Source organism: Giraffa tippelskirchi, chromosome 9, assembly GCF_054371585.1.
Source record: "Giraffa tippelskirchi isolate mGirTip1 chromosome 9, T2T-mGirTip1v1.2.pri, whole genome shotgun sequence".
NCBI classification, from domain to species: domain Eukaryota; kingdom Metazoa; phylum Chordata; class Mammalia; order Artiodactyla; family Giraffidae; genus Giraffa; species Giraffa tippelskirchi.
Window position 1 is genome coordinate 160825213 of NC_137283.1, and position 20147 is coordinate 160845359.

The 20147-nt window shown below is 40.3% G+C and overlaps 1 protein-coding gene across 6 annotated transcripts in view; it reads right to left on the reverse strand.

The window, feature by feature from the left end:
• PRKN (parkin RBR E3 ubiquitin protein ligase) overlaps positions 1–20147 on the reverse strand; it is a 1216903-nt gene that overhangs the window by 1136683 nt on the left and 60073 nt on the right. For all 6 annotated transcript variants that reach the window (XM_081524442.1, XM_081524441.1, XM_081524444.1 and 3 more), the window contains exon 2: positions 1499–1655. In XM_081524442.1, the coding sequence (XP_081380568.1) occupies positions 1499–1505 (7 nt within the window). In that variant the 5' untranslated portion in view covers positions 1506–1655. The remainder of the gene's footprint in view (positions 1–1498; positions 1656–20147) is intronic.

The following is a 20147-nucleotide window of genomic DNA, read 5'->3' on the forward strand; positions in this document are numbered from 1 at the left end:
CCAGCTAAAGCTCTGGAGCCATCAAGGCACAACTGCTGAAGCCCGCACGCCCTGGAGCCTGTGCCCCACAAAAGGAGCCACCGCAGTGAGAAGCTGGCACACAAGGAAGAGCAGCCGCCGCCCTCCGAAACCAGAGAAAGCCCGAAGGCAGCAACAAAGACCTCAAGGCAGCCAAAAGTAAAGAAATATATAAATAATTTTTGCTTAAAAAATAGATCACCAAAATAAGCAAGGGTGAGGATAGTTTTCCTTATAAGTCTTTCTATTCTCCTTGACCAACAGGCCCTGGAAAGAGATAATTTTATTAAATGCAACAGTAATAATGAAATTCTAGCCATGCTATAACACTTGTGAGCATGGGCCTGCATGGCTCACTAAATCTGCCATTTATCATTTTTAATATTGCTAGAAGTTACTGTGGATTCACATTTCAAATGTCTACATTCATGAAACCGAATTCTATACCCACACACACTAAAGTGGAGGCTGACTTAACAGGAGACCTGCCAGTTCTCCAGCCTGTCTCAGAACGGCTGCCAGGAAACCATGGTGAGGACACTTTCTCTGAAGAGTCACCACCTGAGCCGAAACAGCTATAAACACATCATAGCATTTTTGAAGCTGGTTTGATAACTTTTTGCTGTTGCTGTTTAGTCACTAAGAGTGTCCTGTCTGACTCTTGGCAACCCCATGGACTGTAGTTTGCCAGGCTCCTCTGTCTATGGGATTTCCTAGGCAAGAATACTGGAGTGGGTTGTCATTCCTTTCTCCAGGGGATCTTCCTGACCCAGAGGTCGAACCCGTATCTCTTAAATTGGCAGGTGGGTTCTTTACCCCTGAGCCAGTGGGGAAGCCCTTGATAAATCTTTATCCACGGCTAAAACCTCAGATTGAATACTGGATCACGCCCACTAGCTATCTGCAAAAAATATAAATACCTCTGAGTATGACCTCAGAAGTAAGAAAAACCCTCCTTTCTCTCCCGTTTTTTTTTCTACTGGCTTATTGCAGGGTCCCATGGTCTTACTCCATTCCCTTGGGGTCCTCCCAATACAGGTGTGAGTCAAGCAGATCTACTATGAAAATGATATACTAATTCTGAGAAAGGATGGATGAGGTTGCTGACTTGTAATGACAGCTTGGGTGTGACAATCCTTTCAGAATGCAAAGTCCTAAATGATGCCAAGCTGTGTACAGTTCCTTCCATTACGGCAGAGATAGTAGCTGGGGTGGAGGGGAGCAGGAGATCTAAGGAGAGGGAAGATCTGAGTCCCAGTGCCTTTTCCCCACAGGCAGGAATGTCCAGGGCTTCCTTGTTCTACACACACAATTAACTGCTATTTACTGGCATCACTAACTCAGTGGACATGAGTTTAAGCAGACTCCCAGAGATGGTGAAGGACAGGGAACCCTGGTGTGCTGCAGTCCCTGGGGTCGCAAAGAGTCGGACACCACTCAGAGACTGAACAATGACAACAACAGTGTAGGGCTGATTTACCTTTCATCGTTGTTAGTGAGTCCAAGCTCCCTCTGGTGTCGCACAATAGGCCGACGGATGAGAGACAGTTGTTCAGGCAAACAATGAGACTGTATTCAGACTCAGAGGATGACAGAGGAAAGTCTCAAATACTTCCTTGAAGTCAGGATGTCAGGTTCTAGTATAAAACAGAGAAGGGGAGGAGTTAAGGGAGTAAATTGCAAATCTCTCCTGGAAAGGCCAACCTCCAGGAGGGGAGGGAATCTGTTAATCTCTTCTTTCTTGTAGCCATTCACAGGTGGGTAGGGTCAGATTATTTTCCAGTGAGCTGAACAAAGGCAGAGGGGCAGGGTTCCCTGAGGCAGGTCATTATGTATGATTATAATAACAAAAGCAAAGACAAGCAAAGGTTAAAATCAAAGAAATAGATCCAACATGGAGTTAGAATTGGCCCTTTCCTGCAAATCAGGACAATAAGAGATCATTCTGCAAAACATTCTAATTGTTATTTACCCTTCAAAATTTCTTTTCAAATCTGATTCATTAAAGAGAAAACCAATTTTCAATGTTTGCTTAATAAATAGAAACCCACATTCTTTCCATACTAAAAGAATGTTCTGGTCTTTTAATAAACCCAAATATGATTTTCTAACCAATTCTGTATGTATAATTATTACAAAATAAATTTAACTAATTAAAAGCTATTGATCTTTTATTGAAGTAAATTTAAAAGATGCTTTTAAAAAATTCCACAGAAAATGTTTCAAAAATAATAAAAAGATACAGAATTTATTATTATAATGTATAAATGATTTTGGCATTCTTACCTAAAAGCAAACTTGTTAGGCCTTAAATAGTTGATCTCATTTTTATTGAATGAATACTATCTGACATCCATTTGGCTAAGAAAGTACAATTAAAGTTGGATTAATTCATGGATATTTAAAAATTTCCCTAGTAGATTGTTGCTTAATGGTTGTAATGTGGTGATGGTGGTAGTGGTTTAGTCACTAAGTTGTGTCAGACTCTTGCCACCCCATGGACTGTAGCCCACAAGACTCCTCTGTCCATGGGATTTTCCAGGCAAGAATACTGGAGTGGGTAGCCATTCCTTTCTCCAGAGGATCTTCCCAACCCAGGGATCGAACCTGAGTCTCCTGCATTGCATTCTAACACTTAAAAAGGAAAAAGTAGGGACTTTTTTGCCTCCTGAAACTTTACTGAGTAGCTGTAGACATAGTCATATCTTCCTTATTTTTGAGTATTTACAAAGAGAAAGAATACATAAATTAATACGAATTATCAAGTAAAGAAAGAAAGTAAGTGAAGTCACTCAGTCGGGTCCAGCTCTTGGCGACCCCGTGGACTGCAGCCCACCAGGTTCCTCTGTCCATGGAATTTTTCAGGCAAGAGTACTGGAGAGGGTTACCATTTCCTTTTCCAGGGGTCTTCCTAACCCAGGGATCGAACCTGAGTCTCCCAAATTGCATGCAGACGCTTATCATCTGAGCCACCGTCCCTTCAATCAGCTCAGTTCAGTCGCTCAGTCATGTCCAACTCTTTGTGACCCCATGAACCGCAGCACACCAGGCCTCCCTGTCCATCACCAACTCCTGGAGTCCACCCAAACTCATGTCCATTGAGTCGGTGATGCCATCCAGCCATCTCATCCTCTGTCATCCCCTTCTCCTGCCTTCAATCTTTCCCAACATCAGGGTCTTTTCAAATGAGTCAGCTCTTTGCATCAGGTGGCCAAAGTATTGGAGTCTCAGCTTCAACATCAGTCCTTCCAATGAATATTCAGGACTGATCTACTTTAGGATGGACTGGTTGGATCTCCTTGCAGTCCAAAGGACTCTCAAGAGTCTTCTCCAACACCACAGTTCAAAAGCATCAATTCTGCGGCGCTCAGCTTTCTTTATAGTCCAACTCTCACATCCATACATGACTACTGGAAAAACCACCTTAGCTTTTATGAATGTTCACATACTTCTAAAAAAGTTTAGTAAGTTACAGCATTGAGAAAATTATTTTAATTTTATGGTTATAACAGGAAAAAAAATATGTATATATATATATATATATAAAGGAATTATAACAAGCCCCTTTGGAATTCAATCACAAAAAGGATAGATTCAATTACTTGGGAGGTCTTTTGTGCTTTGAGATAGATACAAAGAAAATGACAGGCAGACTTGGGTCAGCATTAAGTTGTAATCCCATATGGCATTTCCTCCTTAAAGCTTCAGCTACAATCCATTTACACTGAATATGAGCTGCAAACTGATAATTACAAACACACATATACTCATAAATAACTATACTGAGTGAAATGTAAACTGACTTTTAATTATTCACTAATAGTAATTTAGAATGTTTTGGCATGGCACAGTGTACTCAAGGTCCATATATACCAGGAATTCACCTTATAGATAAAAAAAAATCCCACTATTAAAAGGCATGTTAGGCTCAATTAATATAAATTCTTCTTGAACAGGAGAGAGTACAATATCAACCTATATCATTCTAAATGCTAATCTACACTCAAGGTTAAAAAACATAAAGTAGACTGTACCCTTAAAATAATACCCAGAACATAGTTTGGATTCACCAGCAATAGCTATTGTATCAACTTTAACCTATCGGCAATTTTTCAGCTATGAATGTCAGAGTTAACTTAAGAGGAAACAAGAACTGAATTAGGATATAGACAAGCACAATTCATTCTCAGTATTTTTTCAAATCAGTTGATCATAAAATATCCTGTGAACTTTAAGATATTTATCAGTCTAAGACCCTAGGCAGTGACTACCAATGAAATGAAGCTGGCAGACAAGATGGAAAATATTGGCTATTTATGGTCTGTGAGGGCTTCCCTGGTGGCTCAACCAGTAAAGCGTCTGCCTGCAATTTGGGAGACCCGGGTTCAATCCTTGGGTTGGGAAGATCCCCTGGAGGAGGAAATGGCAACCTACTCCAGTAATCTTGCCTGGAAAATTCCATGGACTGAGGAGCCTGGTAGGCTACAGTCCATGGGGTCGCGAAGAGTCAGGCATGACTGAGCAACTTCAGTCACTCACTCCCTCACTCAGGAACTGTGACCTGGTCTTCCCCCAGAAATTCAGATTCCAGTGAATTAACTCATTACCTCATTTTACACCCCGTTACTTAAGCTAAAAGGGTGAGTGTCATCTATGAACCTCTCCTTCACATGCCCTCCACATTCATCATCACTTCTACTGTTTCAGAGACTAAGCTCAGTCTGCTCACCGCACAACAGGCCAATAAATCCAAGAGACGAGGTGCCGAGAAAAGAAATATGACTTTATTCAGAAAGCTGGCTGACCGAGAAGATGGGAGACTAATGTCTCAAAATAACCATCTTGTCAGGGTCTGGATGCCAGGTTCTTTTATAGAATAGAGAAGAGGGAAAACTGAAAAAGTAAAGACCATTATTTTGCAAATATCTCCTAGAATGGCCAAGCTCAGGGAAGTGTTAGTCACTCAATCCTGTCCTACCCTTAGCGACCCCATGGACTGTTGCCTGCCAGGCTCCTCTGTCCATGGAACTCTCCAAGCCATTCCCTTCTCCAGGCGAACTTCCCAGAGGTCAAATCCTGTAGGCAGGGGATGTGTTCATCTCTTTACACAGAGGGGCAGGGTTCCCTGAGGCTGGTCATTAGGGAGGAGATGTGTTAATCTTTTCAGGCAAAGGGGCAGGGTTCCCTGAGGCTGGTCATTATGTATAATAATAAAAGCAACGTAAAAACAAAGGTTAAAGTCAAAGAAACAGATCCATCAATGAGTCAGAATTTGGCTCTTCCCTGCAACACTACTGAATTGCCTTCTAAATATCAGATCTGACCTGTTGGCACCATCTTCAGCACAGCACTCCAGTACAAGTTCCCAAAAGTTTCCTTTCATCCTTACCTGTCCCCTTTAACCACTGCACTTCTCACTGCAACCAAGGCATTTGCCCTGAAGAGCACATAATGCCACCACCATCCCCACCCAGCTCTACAATAGTTTACATGCCTCTTCATAGGCATTTATCTCCAATTCAGGTAGCTCAGTGGTAAAGAATCTGCCTTCAGTGCAGGAGCAGTTGGAGATATGCGTTCCATTCCTGGGTCAGGAAGATCTCTGGAGTAGGAAATGGAAACACACTCCAGTATTCTTACCTGGAAGATTCCATGGACAGAGGAGTCTAGCGGGCTGCAGTCCATGGAGTTGAAAAGAGTCAGCCAGGAATGATCAACTAAGCACAAAGTCCTTCCATTATCTGGCCCCTTCTGACATGGTCCAACCTCAGGTCATACATTCTTCCTCCCCTTAGCATTCTGCCACACTGCCTTTTATCAGCCCCAGACATGCATCCCTAGGTATTTCTCCCACCACAAGCTTTGGGCAGGCTCTTTCTACTCTTCTTCAGATAGTTGGTGCTGTTGTGTAGTTGCTAGGTCTTGTTCGACTCTTTGCGACCCCATGGACTGTAGCATGCCAGGCTTCTCTGTCCTTCACCATCTCCCAGAGATTGCTCAAACTCATATCTACTGAGTCGGTGATGCCATCCAACCATTTCACCCTCTGTCATCCTCTTCTCCTCCTGCCTTCAATCTTTCTCAGCATCAGGGTCTTTTCCAATGAGCTGGCTCTTCCCATCAGGTAGCCAAAATATTGAAGCTTCAGTATTAGTGTTTTCAATGAATATTCAGAGTTGATTTCCTTTAGGATTGACTGGTTTGATCTCCTTGCTTGCTGTCCAAGGGACTCTCAAGAGTCTTTTTCCAGCATCACAGTTCTAAAGCAGCAGTTTTTCAGCACTCAGCCTTCTTTATCATCCAGCTCTCACATCTTTACATGACTACTGGAAAAAAACCATATCTTTGACTAGATGGACCTTTGTTGGCAAAGTGATGAGTCTGCTTTTTAATATGCTGCCAAGGAGCAAGTGTCTTTTAATTTTATGGCTGCAGTAACTATCCACAGTGATATTGGAGCCCAAGAAAATAAAGTCTGTCACTGTTTCCATTTTGACACCATCTATTTTCCATGAAGTGATGGGACTGGATGCCATGATCTTCATTTTTCGAATGTTGAGTTTCAAGCCAGCATTTTCACTCTCCTCTTTCACCTTCATCAAGAGGCTCTTTAGTTTCTCTTCACTTTCTGCCATTAGGGTGGTATTATCTGTATATCTTAAGTTGTTGATATTTCTCCCAGTAATCTTGATTCCAGCTTGAGCTTTATGGAGGCCAGCATTTCACATGATGCATTTAAGTTAAATTGATGTATTAAGTTAAATAAGCAGGGTGACAATGTATAGCTTTGACGTACTCCTTTCCCAGTTTGAAACCAGTCCATTGTTCCATGTCCAGCTGGTTCTAACTGTTGTTTCTTGTCCTGCATACAGGTTTCTCAAGAGGCACACATCTACATTCCCTTCTTCTTCTCTTTTTTTATTGTTAGTTCTGAGGTCAACTATACTGTCACTCCCTCAGAACTCCTTTCCTCACACTTCCTTATACACCTTTGTGACATTGCCTCCACTTGTCTTGAGTTTAATTCTGTTGCTCCTTGAAGACAGGTACTGTATTTTTGACATTCCTGTTCATATCATACCCATAGCACCTGGTACAGTGTCTAGCAATGGAAGATGCCTAACAAATACTTTTTGAAAATTATCAAGAATGCATGAATGAGCAAAAGAATGAATAAGTTGATACAATCATCCATAGTTGATTATCACATCCTTGACACAGCCAGTACTACAGAACAGGGGTCCCCAAACTTTTTGGCACCAGGGACTGGTTTTGTAGAGGACAACTTTTCCACAGATAGGGTGGTGGAGGGGTGGGGATGATTTCGGTGTGGTTCAAGTGTGTTGCATTTATTGTGAACTTTATTTCTAGTATCATTACATAAGCTCCACCTCCGAACACCAGGCATCAGATCCTGGAGGTTGAGGACCCCTGCTATAGAAGATTTAGTTTCTAATTCAACAGAGATTTGTTTGGTGTGCATGGTATTATGTTTATTTGATAGGTATATTTGTTCAGTATTGCAAATAAATAATCAATTCTGCTGCAGTAATAATCATACACGGGGGTCATTAAAATCCCCAATCTATACTAACAAAGCTCCTTAAAACCAAATTTGAGTAAATGAGATGGTTGGATGGCATCATGGACTGAAAGGACATGAATCTGGGCAAACTCCGGGAGCTAGTGAAGGACAGAGAAGCCTGGCATACTGCAGTCCATGGGGTTGCAAACAATTGAATGTGACTGAGCGATTCAACAGCAACAACAAAACTTATGTTAATTCTTAATCAACAACTATTTTTATTCCACTCATGTAATTATTCCAACAATTATTAATACTAAATTTTCAGAAAAATACAAGAAGCTAAACACCAAGAGTCCTTTTAGAAGTTTTCAGGGCAAAGAATACATGCTTCATCTACTGAAAAAGCAATTGCATATAACAAAATTCCACAATGATAAATTCCACACAGCAACTTTACTTCTACGAAAAATTTGTTAACTTTAAAAGACTTTAAAGTCAACACTTTGATGTTCTCAGAGTCTCTCTGTCATGGGTACAGTTCTCTAGAAGGATAGCAAAAGGGAACAGCAACCCAAGGAGCCAGTCTACTGGTGAGGATCGCTAGGAACAGCGCAGAGGCTGCCTAAGCAGGAACCAGACAACTCACCTGATGAACCACCACCAAGGACCACTCCACAGAACTCTGGATTTTAAGGGTCTCCTCTTTTCTCTCATTTTAAATAACAACCAACCTTTGCCTATGTTGTTTCAACTGACTTGTATATACCACTTCTTCATCAAATAAGAAAAGTGAATGCTAAGGCGTATTTCTATTTTGTTTCTTAATTGGTTGTTTTCTAGTTTTGCAAAATAATACAATTAAAGAAATTTCCATATGCTTCACAGTACTAGGAAATATAAGAGTTTTTACTTATTTATTTTTGGTCAATGTTAAAGATTACATTCAAAGGAGAATTTAAATACAGCTGTCTGAAGTGCTCCAGGAGTTCCTGAGCATTTTTACATTAATGCTCCACATTTAAGTCACTTCAAGTCAGAAATAAAGTGGATGCGTCACAAATTTATAATGTCTATTTCATGAAATATGTATCTACTGTATGTAACAGTTATCGTCAAAGCCCCGTGAAAGATAATTAATAATCAGCTACTGTTAAAATAAGGGCAGTAGAAGCAACTCAAGCACTGAGCAGGAAGCCATAAAATACCATTTAGAGTTCCAACTTGGCCATGAACTTACCATGCGATCGAGAATGAAACACTGAGTCCACGTGGACTTCGGTGTTTCGATAAGCAGGTGAAGAGTGTGGGCTGTGGGATATCACAGTCCTTGCAATGTTACTGCTTCTAAAGATATTTGTGATATGGTGTATTCCAGCATTACCTGGATAAGATGTCTAAGGATAACATTCTTTAGTGTACAGAAAACGGTAAAGCAAGTTTTATTACTGATTTCTTAATTGATGCAAAAATGCCCATACTTTTACATTTTGTAATACGGTATTTTTTTTAATTTCATTTTTACTAACTTTCTCTTCTCTTAAAAAAAAAAAAAAACACAAAATTTTTCTTACCTACCAAACTATTAGGATCAAATAATATATCTTATATTTTACTGGCATGTTACATTTGAGAATTTAACATGCAGATGAAGATTTCAAAATTATGGCCCCCACAGCAACTGTAACTCAGCCTATTGGACACAGATATGTAGCATCTTCTTATTAGAAGATATGCAATAAAATGTATGCCTTAATATATACTGTTTATGCAGTCTACATGAATTATGCTTGCTTTGAGGACTATAAACTTGAAGTTTTCTCCCCAAAACTTTAATTCTTAGTCATAATTTCACATTAACATAAGGCTGGAGCAACATTTTTGTCAGAGTAGCTCATATATCATCATATTTCTTTGAAGGAGAAACAATAACACAATAAAGTATATAACAACAGGAAATTAGAATGTATTTATTCCAGTCTATATTGAGGCATATGCATATGGTTATGCTTGAAAATTGTCCTAGGGTAGGCATGACATGTTTTCCCAGGGTAGAGAGATAAAACAGTGATGTCCTTGCTCAATATCAATATTGAGCGGTAAACACCATATGAGGTTAAAACTTCTGAATGTGATTTTTTTCACTAAAATCCTAAGGGTCTACGTTTTGATTTCTAGATTATATATAAAGTCTATGGCCTTCATATAACAGAAATTAGTGCTGGATATAAATATCCTAGGGGGCTTCCCCAGTGGTGCTAGTGGTAAAGAACCCGCCTGTCAATGCAGGAGACATAAGAAATACGGATTTGATCCCTGGATCAAAAAGATCCCCCGGAAGAGGGCACAGCAACCCACTCCAGTATTCCTGCCTGGGAAATTCCATGGACAGAGGAGCCTGGTGGTCTACAGTCCATAGGGCCGCACAGAGTCAGACACCACTGAAGCGACTTATTAGCACAGCTACATGTTCCAGAGGCCTGATTCCAAATTGTTGTTGTTCAGTTGCTTAGTTGTGTCCAACTGTTTGCAACCCCATGGAATGCAGCACGCCAGGTTTCCTTGTCCCTCATCACCTCCCAGAGTTTGCTCAAACTCATGTCCACTGAGTCGGTGATGCCATCCAACCATCTCATCCTCTGTTGTCCCCTTCTCCTCCTGCCTTCAATCTTTCTCAGCATCAGGGTCAAATGGACCTAGTTAATTTGTGAATGCCTGACAGTCCAACTCCTGGCCTGAAATCAGAAGCTCTGTTGTTAGCCCATATGAATACAGCAAACAAAAAACAAACAAACAAAAATTCTACAGGGATCTGGAAAGTCAACCATTACAGTGGAATCAATCACACATGCTGCTATAGAGGCAGAGTAATGGAGCAAAGTATTGAGATTATGGGAAATTGGAGATGCCTTCAGATGGTAGTTCCTCTGGCCAAAAAAATATATTCAGTAAATTATTACTTGTAATTAGTAACAGTACTCTGCTTAATGAATTCCATGATGGTGATGTGATAACCATATCCAAGAACTAATTTCATGTGTTTAGAGAGTTAAGATATGAAAGATATTCAGGCTATTTATGTTATTCGCATTTAAATCTAGATTTTGGCATATTCTCTACTATAATTAAACAAATTAAACTCAGTAAATTAAAATGACTGAAAGAAGACATCTGCAAAACACCTATGGCAAAAAAGCCCCCACAAAAATGAATGAGGGACTCTCGATATTGTCTGCAGACCTGAGCACTCTCACCATGACTCTACTCTCCTGTCACAGTTCAATCACCTGTGGGGATGTGGTCAAGAGAGTTCTGGGCCCAATGCAAATGCAAAATTACTAGGTAACACTATCATCTGAACATTTCAGTTTCTGCCACTTCAAATCTGAAAAGATATGTGTTTCTGTCTCACATAATGATTGGAAAGAGATGATGTACTTAGTAAAATTTTAGAATTCAGAAAAAAAAGAATACTAACATAAAATACTGTGAGAATAATTCTGAGATTTTTGAAGTTATTTACATAAAGAATGCAGCATATTGCCAACTCTTGTGATAAAATCAAACACTTGCATGGTACATCACTCTTAAATCCTGCTGAAATTTAACCAGGTGCACTTAAAATTACTACTTTGCACATTGGTTCCATAGTTACTTATTACTATACACTACTTTCAACATACTAGATTGATCTTAATGATTTTTTAGTGGACAGGGACTGTATCTATTCAACTTTCTTCAGTCAAGAATAGCTCTTTATACGAAGACATTCTTAAGAAAATTCTTGGGAAGAGCCTGTGTTGTGCTGTGCTCTGCTCTGCTTAGTCACTCAGTCGTATCCAACTCTTTGCAACCCCAGGGACTGCAGCCCGCCAGGTTCCGCCATCCATGGGGATTCTCCAGGCAAGAATACTGGTAGGTTGCCAGTATTCAATCCCAACCCAGGTATTGAACCCAGGTCTCCCGTATTGTAGCCAATGATAGTAATATAATCAGTTCAGTTCAGTTCAGTCACTCAGTCGTGTCCAACTTGTTGCGACCCCATGAACCACAGCATGCCAGGCCTCCTTATCCATCACCAACTCCCAGAGTCCACTCAAACTCATGTCCATCGAGTCAGTGATGCCATCCAACCATCTCATCCTCTGTCATTCCCTTCTCCTCCCACTCCCAATCCTTCCCAGCATCAGGGTCTTTTCCAATAAGTCAACACTTCGCATGAGGTGGCCAAAGTATTGGAGTTTCAGCTTCAACATCAGTCCTTCCAATGAATACCCAGGACTGATCTCCTTAAGGATGGACTGGTTGGATCTCCCTGCAGTCCAAGGGACTCTCAAAAGTCTTCTCCAACACTGCAGTTCAAAAGCATCAATTCTTTGGTGCTCAGCTTTCATCACAGTCCAACTCTCACACCCATACATGACTATTGGAAAAACCATAGCCTTGATTAGATGGACCTTTGTTGGCAAAGTAATGTCTCTGCTTTTAAATATGTTATCTAGGTTGGTCACAACTTTCCTTCCAAGGAGTAAGCGTCTTTTAATTTCATGGCTGCAGTCACCATCTGCAGTGAATTTGGAGCCCAAAAAAATAAACTCTGGCATTGTTTCCACTGTTTCCCATCTATTTCCCATGAAGTGATGGGACCAGATGCCATGATCTTAAGTTTTCTGAATGTTGAGCTTTAAGCCAACTTTTTCACTCTCCTCTTTCACTTTCATCAAGGGGCTTTTTAGTTCCTCTTCACTTTCTGCCATAAGGGTGGTGTCATCTGCATATCTGAGGTTATTGATATTTTTCCCAGCAATCTTGATTCCAGCTTGTGCTTCTTCCAGCCCAGCGTTTCTCATGATGTACTCTGCATATAAGTTAAATAAGCAGGGTGACAATACACAGCCTTGACATACTCCTTTTCCTATTTGGAACCAGTCTGTCGTTCCATGTCCAGTTCTAACTGTTGCTTCCTGACCTGCATACAGGTTTCTCAACAGACAGGTCAGGTCGTCTGGTATTCCCATCTCTTTCAGAATTTTCCACAGTTTATTGTGATCCACACAGTCAAAGGCTTTGGCATAGTCAATAAAGCAGAAATAGATGTTTTTCTGGAATTCTTTTGCTTTTTTGATGATCCAGCAGATGTTGCCAATTTGATCTCTGGTTCCTCTGCCTTTTCTAAAACCAGCTCGAACATCTGGAAGTTCACAGTTCACGTATTGCTGAAGCCTGGCTTGGAGAATTTTGAGCATTACTTTACTAGTGTGTGAGATGAGTGCAATTGTGCAGTAGTTTGAGCATTCTTTGGCATTGCCTTTCTTTGGGATTGGAATGAAAACTGACCTTTTCCAGTCCTGTGGCCACTGCTGAGTTTTCCAAATCTGCTGACATATTGAGTGCAGCACTTTCACAGCATCATCTTTTATGATTTGAAATTGCTCCACTGGAATTCCATCACCTCCACTAGCTTTGTTGGTAGTGATGCTTTCTAAGGCCCACTTGACTTCACATTCCAGGATGTCTGGCTCTAGGTGAGTGATCACACCATCGTGATTATCTGGGTCATGAAGACCTATTTTGTACAGTTCTTCTGTGTATTCTTGCCACCTCTTCTTAATATCTTCTGCTTCTGTTAAGTCCATACCATTTCCGTGACATTGTACAGGAGATAGGGATCCAAGGCCATCCCCATGGAAAAGAAATGCAAAAAAGCTAAAGGGCTGTCTGATGAGGCCTTACAAATAGCTATGAAAAGAAGAGAAGCAAAAAGCAAAGGAGAAAAGGAAAGATATTCCCATTTGAATGCAGAGTTCCAAAGAATAGCAAGGAGAGATAAGATAGCCTTCCTCAGCAATCACTGCAAAGAAATAGAGGAAAACAACAGGATGGAAAAGACTAGAGATCTCTTCAAGAAAATTAGAGATACCAAGAGAACATTTCATGCAAAGATGGGCTCGATAAAGTAATGTAATATTGACTTATATTAAAACAAACTGAACATTCAGCACTCATTGCCATGTAAACCTTATACAAGACAACCTTATGATTTGAATGTAAATCTCTACACATTTCATTCTCAGTAAACTGACTGACAATCAGGTATTTAAGATACCAAAATCACATAAACCACCTGGATTGCAAGTATAACTCAGGACAAATTGTACTTCAAGAAGCTTAAGAAAAAAATTTAAATAGGTAATTGCACTTAAAAGTTTTTTAAACATTTAAAACAAACACAGGTCTTATCACTTTTTTGATGAAAAATGCAATGAATAGTATATTCTATGGAGATAGGTAAGCAGGTAGATAAAAAGATATGTAAACATATACCTACGTATATAGATGCAAAGAACCAAGTTGTAAGAACCTTGAAAATTCTTTAAGTTACATACATGGTTAGTGACTTTAAAAACAGTATAACTTTTTATGGGTTAATCATTTATAATCCCTTACATCTTTATAATACAGTAGGAAGTTAAAGGGTTAAAATATCTTCCTTAGTTATGTGAATTCAAGGGACAGCTATTCTGCAATTGTAACTAATATTCCTTCTTAATACACTTAAAAAGTATATACTTTATGCCTTTCTTCCTTTAACATAAATACACTGTTCAGTCAACTTCCTGATTCACATTTTTAAAGTTTATATTGGAACAAGTTTCATTCCAGTTTGATTTGTGACATAGATAACATTGTAAGCTACGTTACTACATTGCTTCTTAGAAGCCATTTCCATTCCTGCACAGTATACAGATTAAGAAAGTTACACATAATAAGCCATGTGCCACTGTAATTTGAAAATATTCACCTTGTTCACATTCTCCAGCTCCTACTAAAAGATTTATAACACCACTGAAACAGGAATTGATGAATTCATCACTGTCTGGGATATTTTGATCATAATCAATAACATAATTTTACCCTTAGATAGGATTTCAATTACAGCATATTTTTCAAAGCAATTTTATTTTAATATAAAAACAGGGTTTAGTTTCATCAAGGATTAACCCACTGGATGCCAAAAAGGAAATTATTCTGCCTCTGAAATTCTGTATTATAAAAATAAATGAAAACAAATTCTCCTCTACTTCACATTTCCTGAAAATACATTTCATAAAAAGTTACATTATTATATTTTCATCGTGGAAAATGAAAAGCAATATACTTTCATAAAATAATAGAATCATGAAAGGTTTATCAGGCTAAAGTGATGACACGCCCAGATACACTGCCACTGCTCAGATAACATGCATTTTATATGCAAAGAAAACACTTTCACTTAAAATTAATTTGTCATATCATTACTAAAGATCAAAAAATCTTTTAAAAAATCCTATGAAATCCATGCATGGTATAAAAAATACAATGTATTTTATGATTATCCTCTTATTCTACTAACTCTTTTATTTTTTCCTGCTCTATTAGAATGTCCAAAGAGCTGTCAACTACAAATTGGCACTTACCAAGAGCACTGCCAATGACTGCACAGCAAAGTGGGTTAACTCCCACTTCCAAAGGCCCCTAAGCAGGACTGGTCTATAGAGGGGCCTGCTGACCTCAAACGCACCTTAAAACAACGATCAGACAGAGGAAACTGCACTCCACCAGGGCAAGAAGAAGACAACATCAGAAGTGGACAGCATGCCCAAGGTGCTGATCTGACTTGTATGATCATTTATCATGTTTTCCTGAATCCTTGGACCTATGCCTAGCAATCAAATGTTTTCTATCAGGGATATGATTCTATGCTGCTTTAAAACTCAATCCAATTGTTGGGTTGTGGCCAATCACCTGTGTCTACTACTTCTGGGTTAACTTGGTGGATTGGATTGCTAGGGCTCTGATTGGATAGCCCCTAGAAAATTTATTTAGATGAGTGTTCAGTTCTATTCTATTTATTCATGATATTACTAAATGGGATCCTCTCATCTGGCCAATTAATAATACCTGCTCTGATGCTGGCCATAGATTAAAGTTTTCTCAGGGTCATTCAAACTCAATTGGAATGACAGGCCAAGTCTCTATAAAAAATTAGCCTCTCATCTATTAAAAGGAAACTCCCACAATTATGGGGAGGATATACATAGTTAACACCAGGCTATGACCATTTAAGTTTAAAAACTCCTCTGTGTTGGAAATAGTTAAATCATACTAAAAATTATCAACCTAGTAATTATGAGACAAGGCTGGGTGCTTTATGAACTATGCCTATTATTACACTTAGAGAGAGTGATTGGTATGGAACTCAGTGGATTTGTGGCACTAATTTATGGCCTTGACATTTACAGGGATGGATACAAAGGTATAACCTGGGATTCCCATAAATTTAAGGTCACACACATTAAAAAAGTTAGAGGTAACCCTAACCAATCTACCACTGGTATGATCCCAATGGGTCAAAGATCTGTATTCTACTGGTATGACCATTTAGCAGCTTTGTGTGTGTGTGTGTGTGTGTGTGTGTGTGTGTGTGTGTGTGTGTGTGTGTGCTCCTTCATTGGGGTTGGAGAATGTAATTGGCCATATCGAAGCCTTAACAACTTTCATAAGCTTTAAATGATAGTAACTGAGCTGATGCTGAAGCTGAAACTCCAATAGTTTGGCCACCTGATGCGAAGAACTGACTCATTGGAAAAGACCGTGATGCTGGGAAAGATTGAAGGTGGAAGGAGAAGGGGCTGACAGAGGATGACATGGTTGGATGGTATCACCAACATGATAGACATGAGTTTGAGTAAGCTCCAGGAGTTGGTGATGGACAGGGAGGCCTGGCATGCTGCAGTCCATGGCATTGCAAAGAGTCAGACATGACTGAGCAACTGAATTGAACTGAACTGAACAACAAAGGCATTTGCCATCTGCCTCTAAGGAGATTGACTCTGTGCTGCTATAGCTGTTGACCTTCAATAACCCCTGAGGGAGTTCAGGGTGGAATGAGGCCCTCTATGCTCCAGGGAATCTGGTGGGACAGGTCTTTAGATAGTCGGATGTTTCTAGGAATAGATTTTATGATCTCAATCCTTGCATCTCCTTATATCTGAGGCGAAGAACTGACTCATTGAAAAAGACTCTTATGCTGGGAAAGATTGAAGGCAGGAGGAGAAGGGGATGACAGAAGATGAGATGGTTGGATGGCATCCCTGACTCAATGGAGATGAGTTTGAGCAAGCTCCGTGAGTTGGTGATGGACAGGGAAGCCTGGAGTGCTGCAGTCCATGGGGTCTCAAAGAGTCAGACAGGACTGAGCAATTGAACTGAACAAAGAAAAGCAATAAATCCCTTCATGGTGACATCAGATCCTCATGACTAACAAAAAACCTTTTATAAAATGAGTGCCTAATGGTATGGAACTCCCCCTTCACCAAAACCTAATATAGTGGCCTTCCCCCACTGCCGCTTTGGAGGAGTCTCTCAGAGCTATCTGAGATGCTGCCTCCCAGGCTGCAGTCCTCATTTTGCCTCAAATAAAACTTAACTCGCAACTCTCAAATTGTGCATCTTTTTTTAGTCGACAGTTATGACGACCGAGGAAGTGACCCAAAGTGGACTTCCTTCCTTCACTGGACTCCAAAAGGAACCGCAGCTTTGGTACCAGCAGCGGCCCCTTGTGCCCAAACACCTCTTCTGCGAGCGCAGACGAATTTGGGTAAGTCTCCTGGCTCTTAAATCTCCCGTATTGGTTGAGATTCTGAGTTTTATTTGGTGGTGGAGCAGGTTATCTCCCCCTCCCAGTATGAAAGATACTGGGGGGAGAGAGGGCAGGTGAAACATCCGAGGCATACCCACTCATGGGTCTAAACACTGAGTGGGACTCGGTTGAAAGATACCGAGAAATTCTCACCCAGTCAAAAGATATTGGGTGGAGGGCTGGCTGACAGATGCCTGGGGAATCACCCACCCAGTGGAAAGCTATTGGGTTGGGGGGCCGGATTAGGAAAAAAAATGAGGGATACCAGGGGCTTGGCTGAAATATGCCAAGGTCACTCCATTGTAGGGAAATGAATGGTCTTGACTGAGTGGTTAAGAGGCTGATCTGACACTTTTCCTCAATTTGACTGCCATTATAGATTTGCCAGGGTTAAAAATGAGGAGAATCTATGAGAGCTTTGCTCCGAAGAAAAGGGACAAGATTCCTCCCAGCCAGTTTAGGTTTTCTCAGGTGACTGAGAAATTTATGGGAATACTGGAGGTCTAGTCCTCATACCGGAGGAGGCAATGGCACCCCACTGCAGTACTCTTGCCTGAAAAATCCCCTGGACGGAGGAGCCTGGTAGGCTGCAGTCCACGGGGTCACTACGAGTCGGACGCAACTGAGTGGCTTCACTTTCACTTTTCACTTTTCACTTTCATGCATTGGAGAAGGACACGGCAACCTACTCCAGTGTTCTTGCCTGGAGAATCCCAGGGACAGGGGAGCCTGGTGGGCTGCCGTCTAAGGGGTCGCACAGAGTCGGACACAACTGAGGTGACTTAGCAGCAGCAGCAGTCCTCATACTGTGCAGTGGTCCCACAGGGAAACCCACTCATTAATTAAAATACTTGCTCATCTGGGGGTCGCACGTAAGGACTGGCCATTCAGCGGCCTGAGCAGCCACGGTGGACTTAGATTTCCCGAGGCAGAATCTGAGACACGTAAGATGAGCTGAAACAACTCTGGGGTGACTCCTGGAGGAGATAAGCTCACAAGCAGCACATGGGCCCGCTACACAAGTTCACTGGTGAGTTTTTACTCCTGACAAATTCAGCTTAAAATGGGAAACAGAATCTCTCAAAAACAGAAACAAAGTGGTGTCAGAAAGCCAGCCTCTGACTAACACTCCAGCTGGATTCATGTACAATACGTACGGAGCTCATGCTTGCAAGTACCTAGTTAATTGGAGAAATTATACTAAAAGAGACCTCAACTTAAAATGGCCAAATTGGGGTTCTTTTGATATTCCAAGGTTGATATTTTTGCACACACAATTAGAAAAGGCCGGCAGTTCTTACTTTGATTGGTATCTAGAAGGTTCTGAAAGAGGAAACAATACTTTCTTTGCAGGAAACCAAGAAATTACTTGAAACTATATCAGAACTAGAAAAGGCTGCTAACACCGACTCTACCAGGTTGCAGGTCTAATGGGACTGGGAAGTCACGTTTGGCATTTATGCCACTTGGCTTTCGATTTCTGGGCATCTCTTTGCCTTTTGTTTCATTTGGAATGTGACTCCCAGCTGGTGAAGTTCTGCTTTGGTTTGCTTTTGTTGGTTTGGTTTGAGCGTGCAGACATCTAGTACAAATTGTTGGAGCTAATACAGGAATTACTTACTCTAAAGGTTCCACACCCCACCTGGGAGCACCTTGGAAAAAAAATGTTTTTAGATGACTGGTCAATCTATAGCTATGATCCAATGATAAGAAAAATGGCCTAAAAATATTAGATCTTTATTGACACAGGATAGGAAAATGGACTGAAGTTCCCTTATGTCCAGGACTCCTTCCTGTAATCAACAGCCTGGGGCTGATCCAACTAAGACCCCTACTTCCCCAGAGGGACAATCCCTGCCAATCTGCCCTTGCCATCAGGGCCAAGTTGAACACTATCTTGTCCAAATTTTGGCTATAAACCTATGACCACAGAAAAATACAATTTTTGACAATATGGTCAAAATATTCTTTAGACTCCAGAGAAATCTTGAAGAAAAAAAAAATCTCTTTAAGAATTCTTACCCTGAGGAAATAACTCCTCCTATACCTTTAGACCACAGCTCTCTGGATCACTTATCTAGACCATCTCTAATTCCTGAAACAAAAAGGAAAAAAAAAAGCCCTTTAAAATCTTATTCCAACCACTACAACTAGTGAGTTTTGTACTGTGATATCTGATTCATAACTAAGCTTGAAAAACAAAGCTATAGGATCTCTTGTTCTGTCTATTTGGAGATATGTATGTCTCAGAGTGTGTCTTTGTATTTTGGATAATATTGTTGATTGCTGAGGTCAGTTTGTAAATCATTGGCAAAATGAAAAGACAAGTTACTGAATGGAAGAAAATATTTGCAAATGATATGACTGGTAAGAGGTTAATACCCAACATCACTAAATAGCTCATACAACTCAATGTCAAAGAAACCAAACAACCCAATTAAACAATTGACAGAACAGAATAGACATTTTTCCAAAGAGGAAATGCAGATAGCCAACAGGCACGTGAAAAGATGCTCAACTTTGCTAATCATGGAAGAAAAGCAAATCAAAACCACAGTAAAATACCACCTCACACCTGTCAGAATAACTATCATCAAAAACAAAAGCAAATGTTGGTGAAGATATAAAGATAAGAGAATCCTCATACAGCGTTGTTGAGAATGTAAATTGGTGTATCCACTGTGGAAAACCGTATGGAAGTTTCTCAAAAATCTAAAAATAGAACTACAAATGACCCAGCAATTCTACTTCTGGTTATATAGCTGAAAAAATAAAAACATGAATTCAAAAAGATACATGCACTTCTGTGTTCATAGCCCAATGTTTATAGCAGCATTATTTGTAATTGCCAAGGTATGGAAATTACCTAAGTGTCCACTAACATATGAATGGACTTGGAAGTTGTGACATATATCTACATAT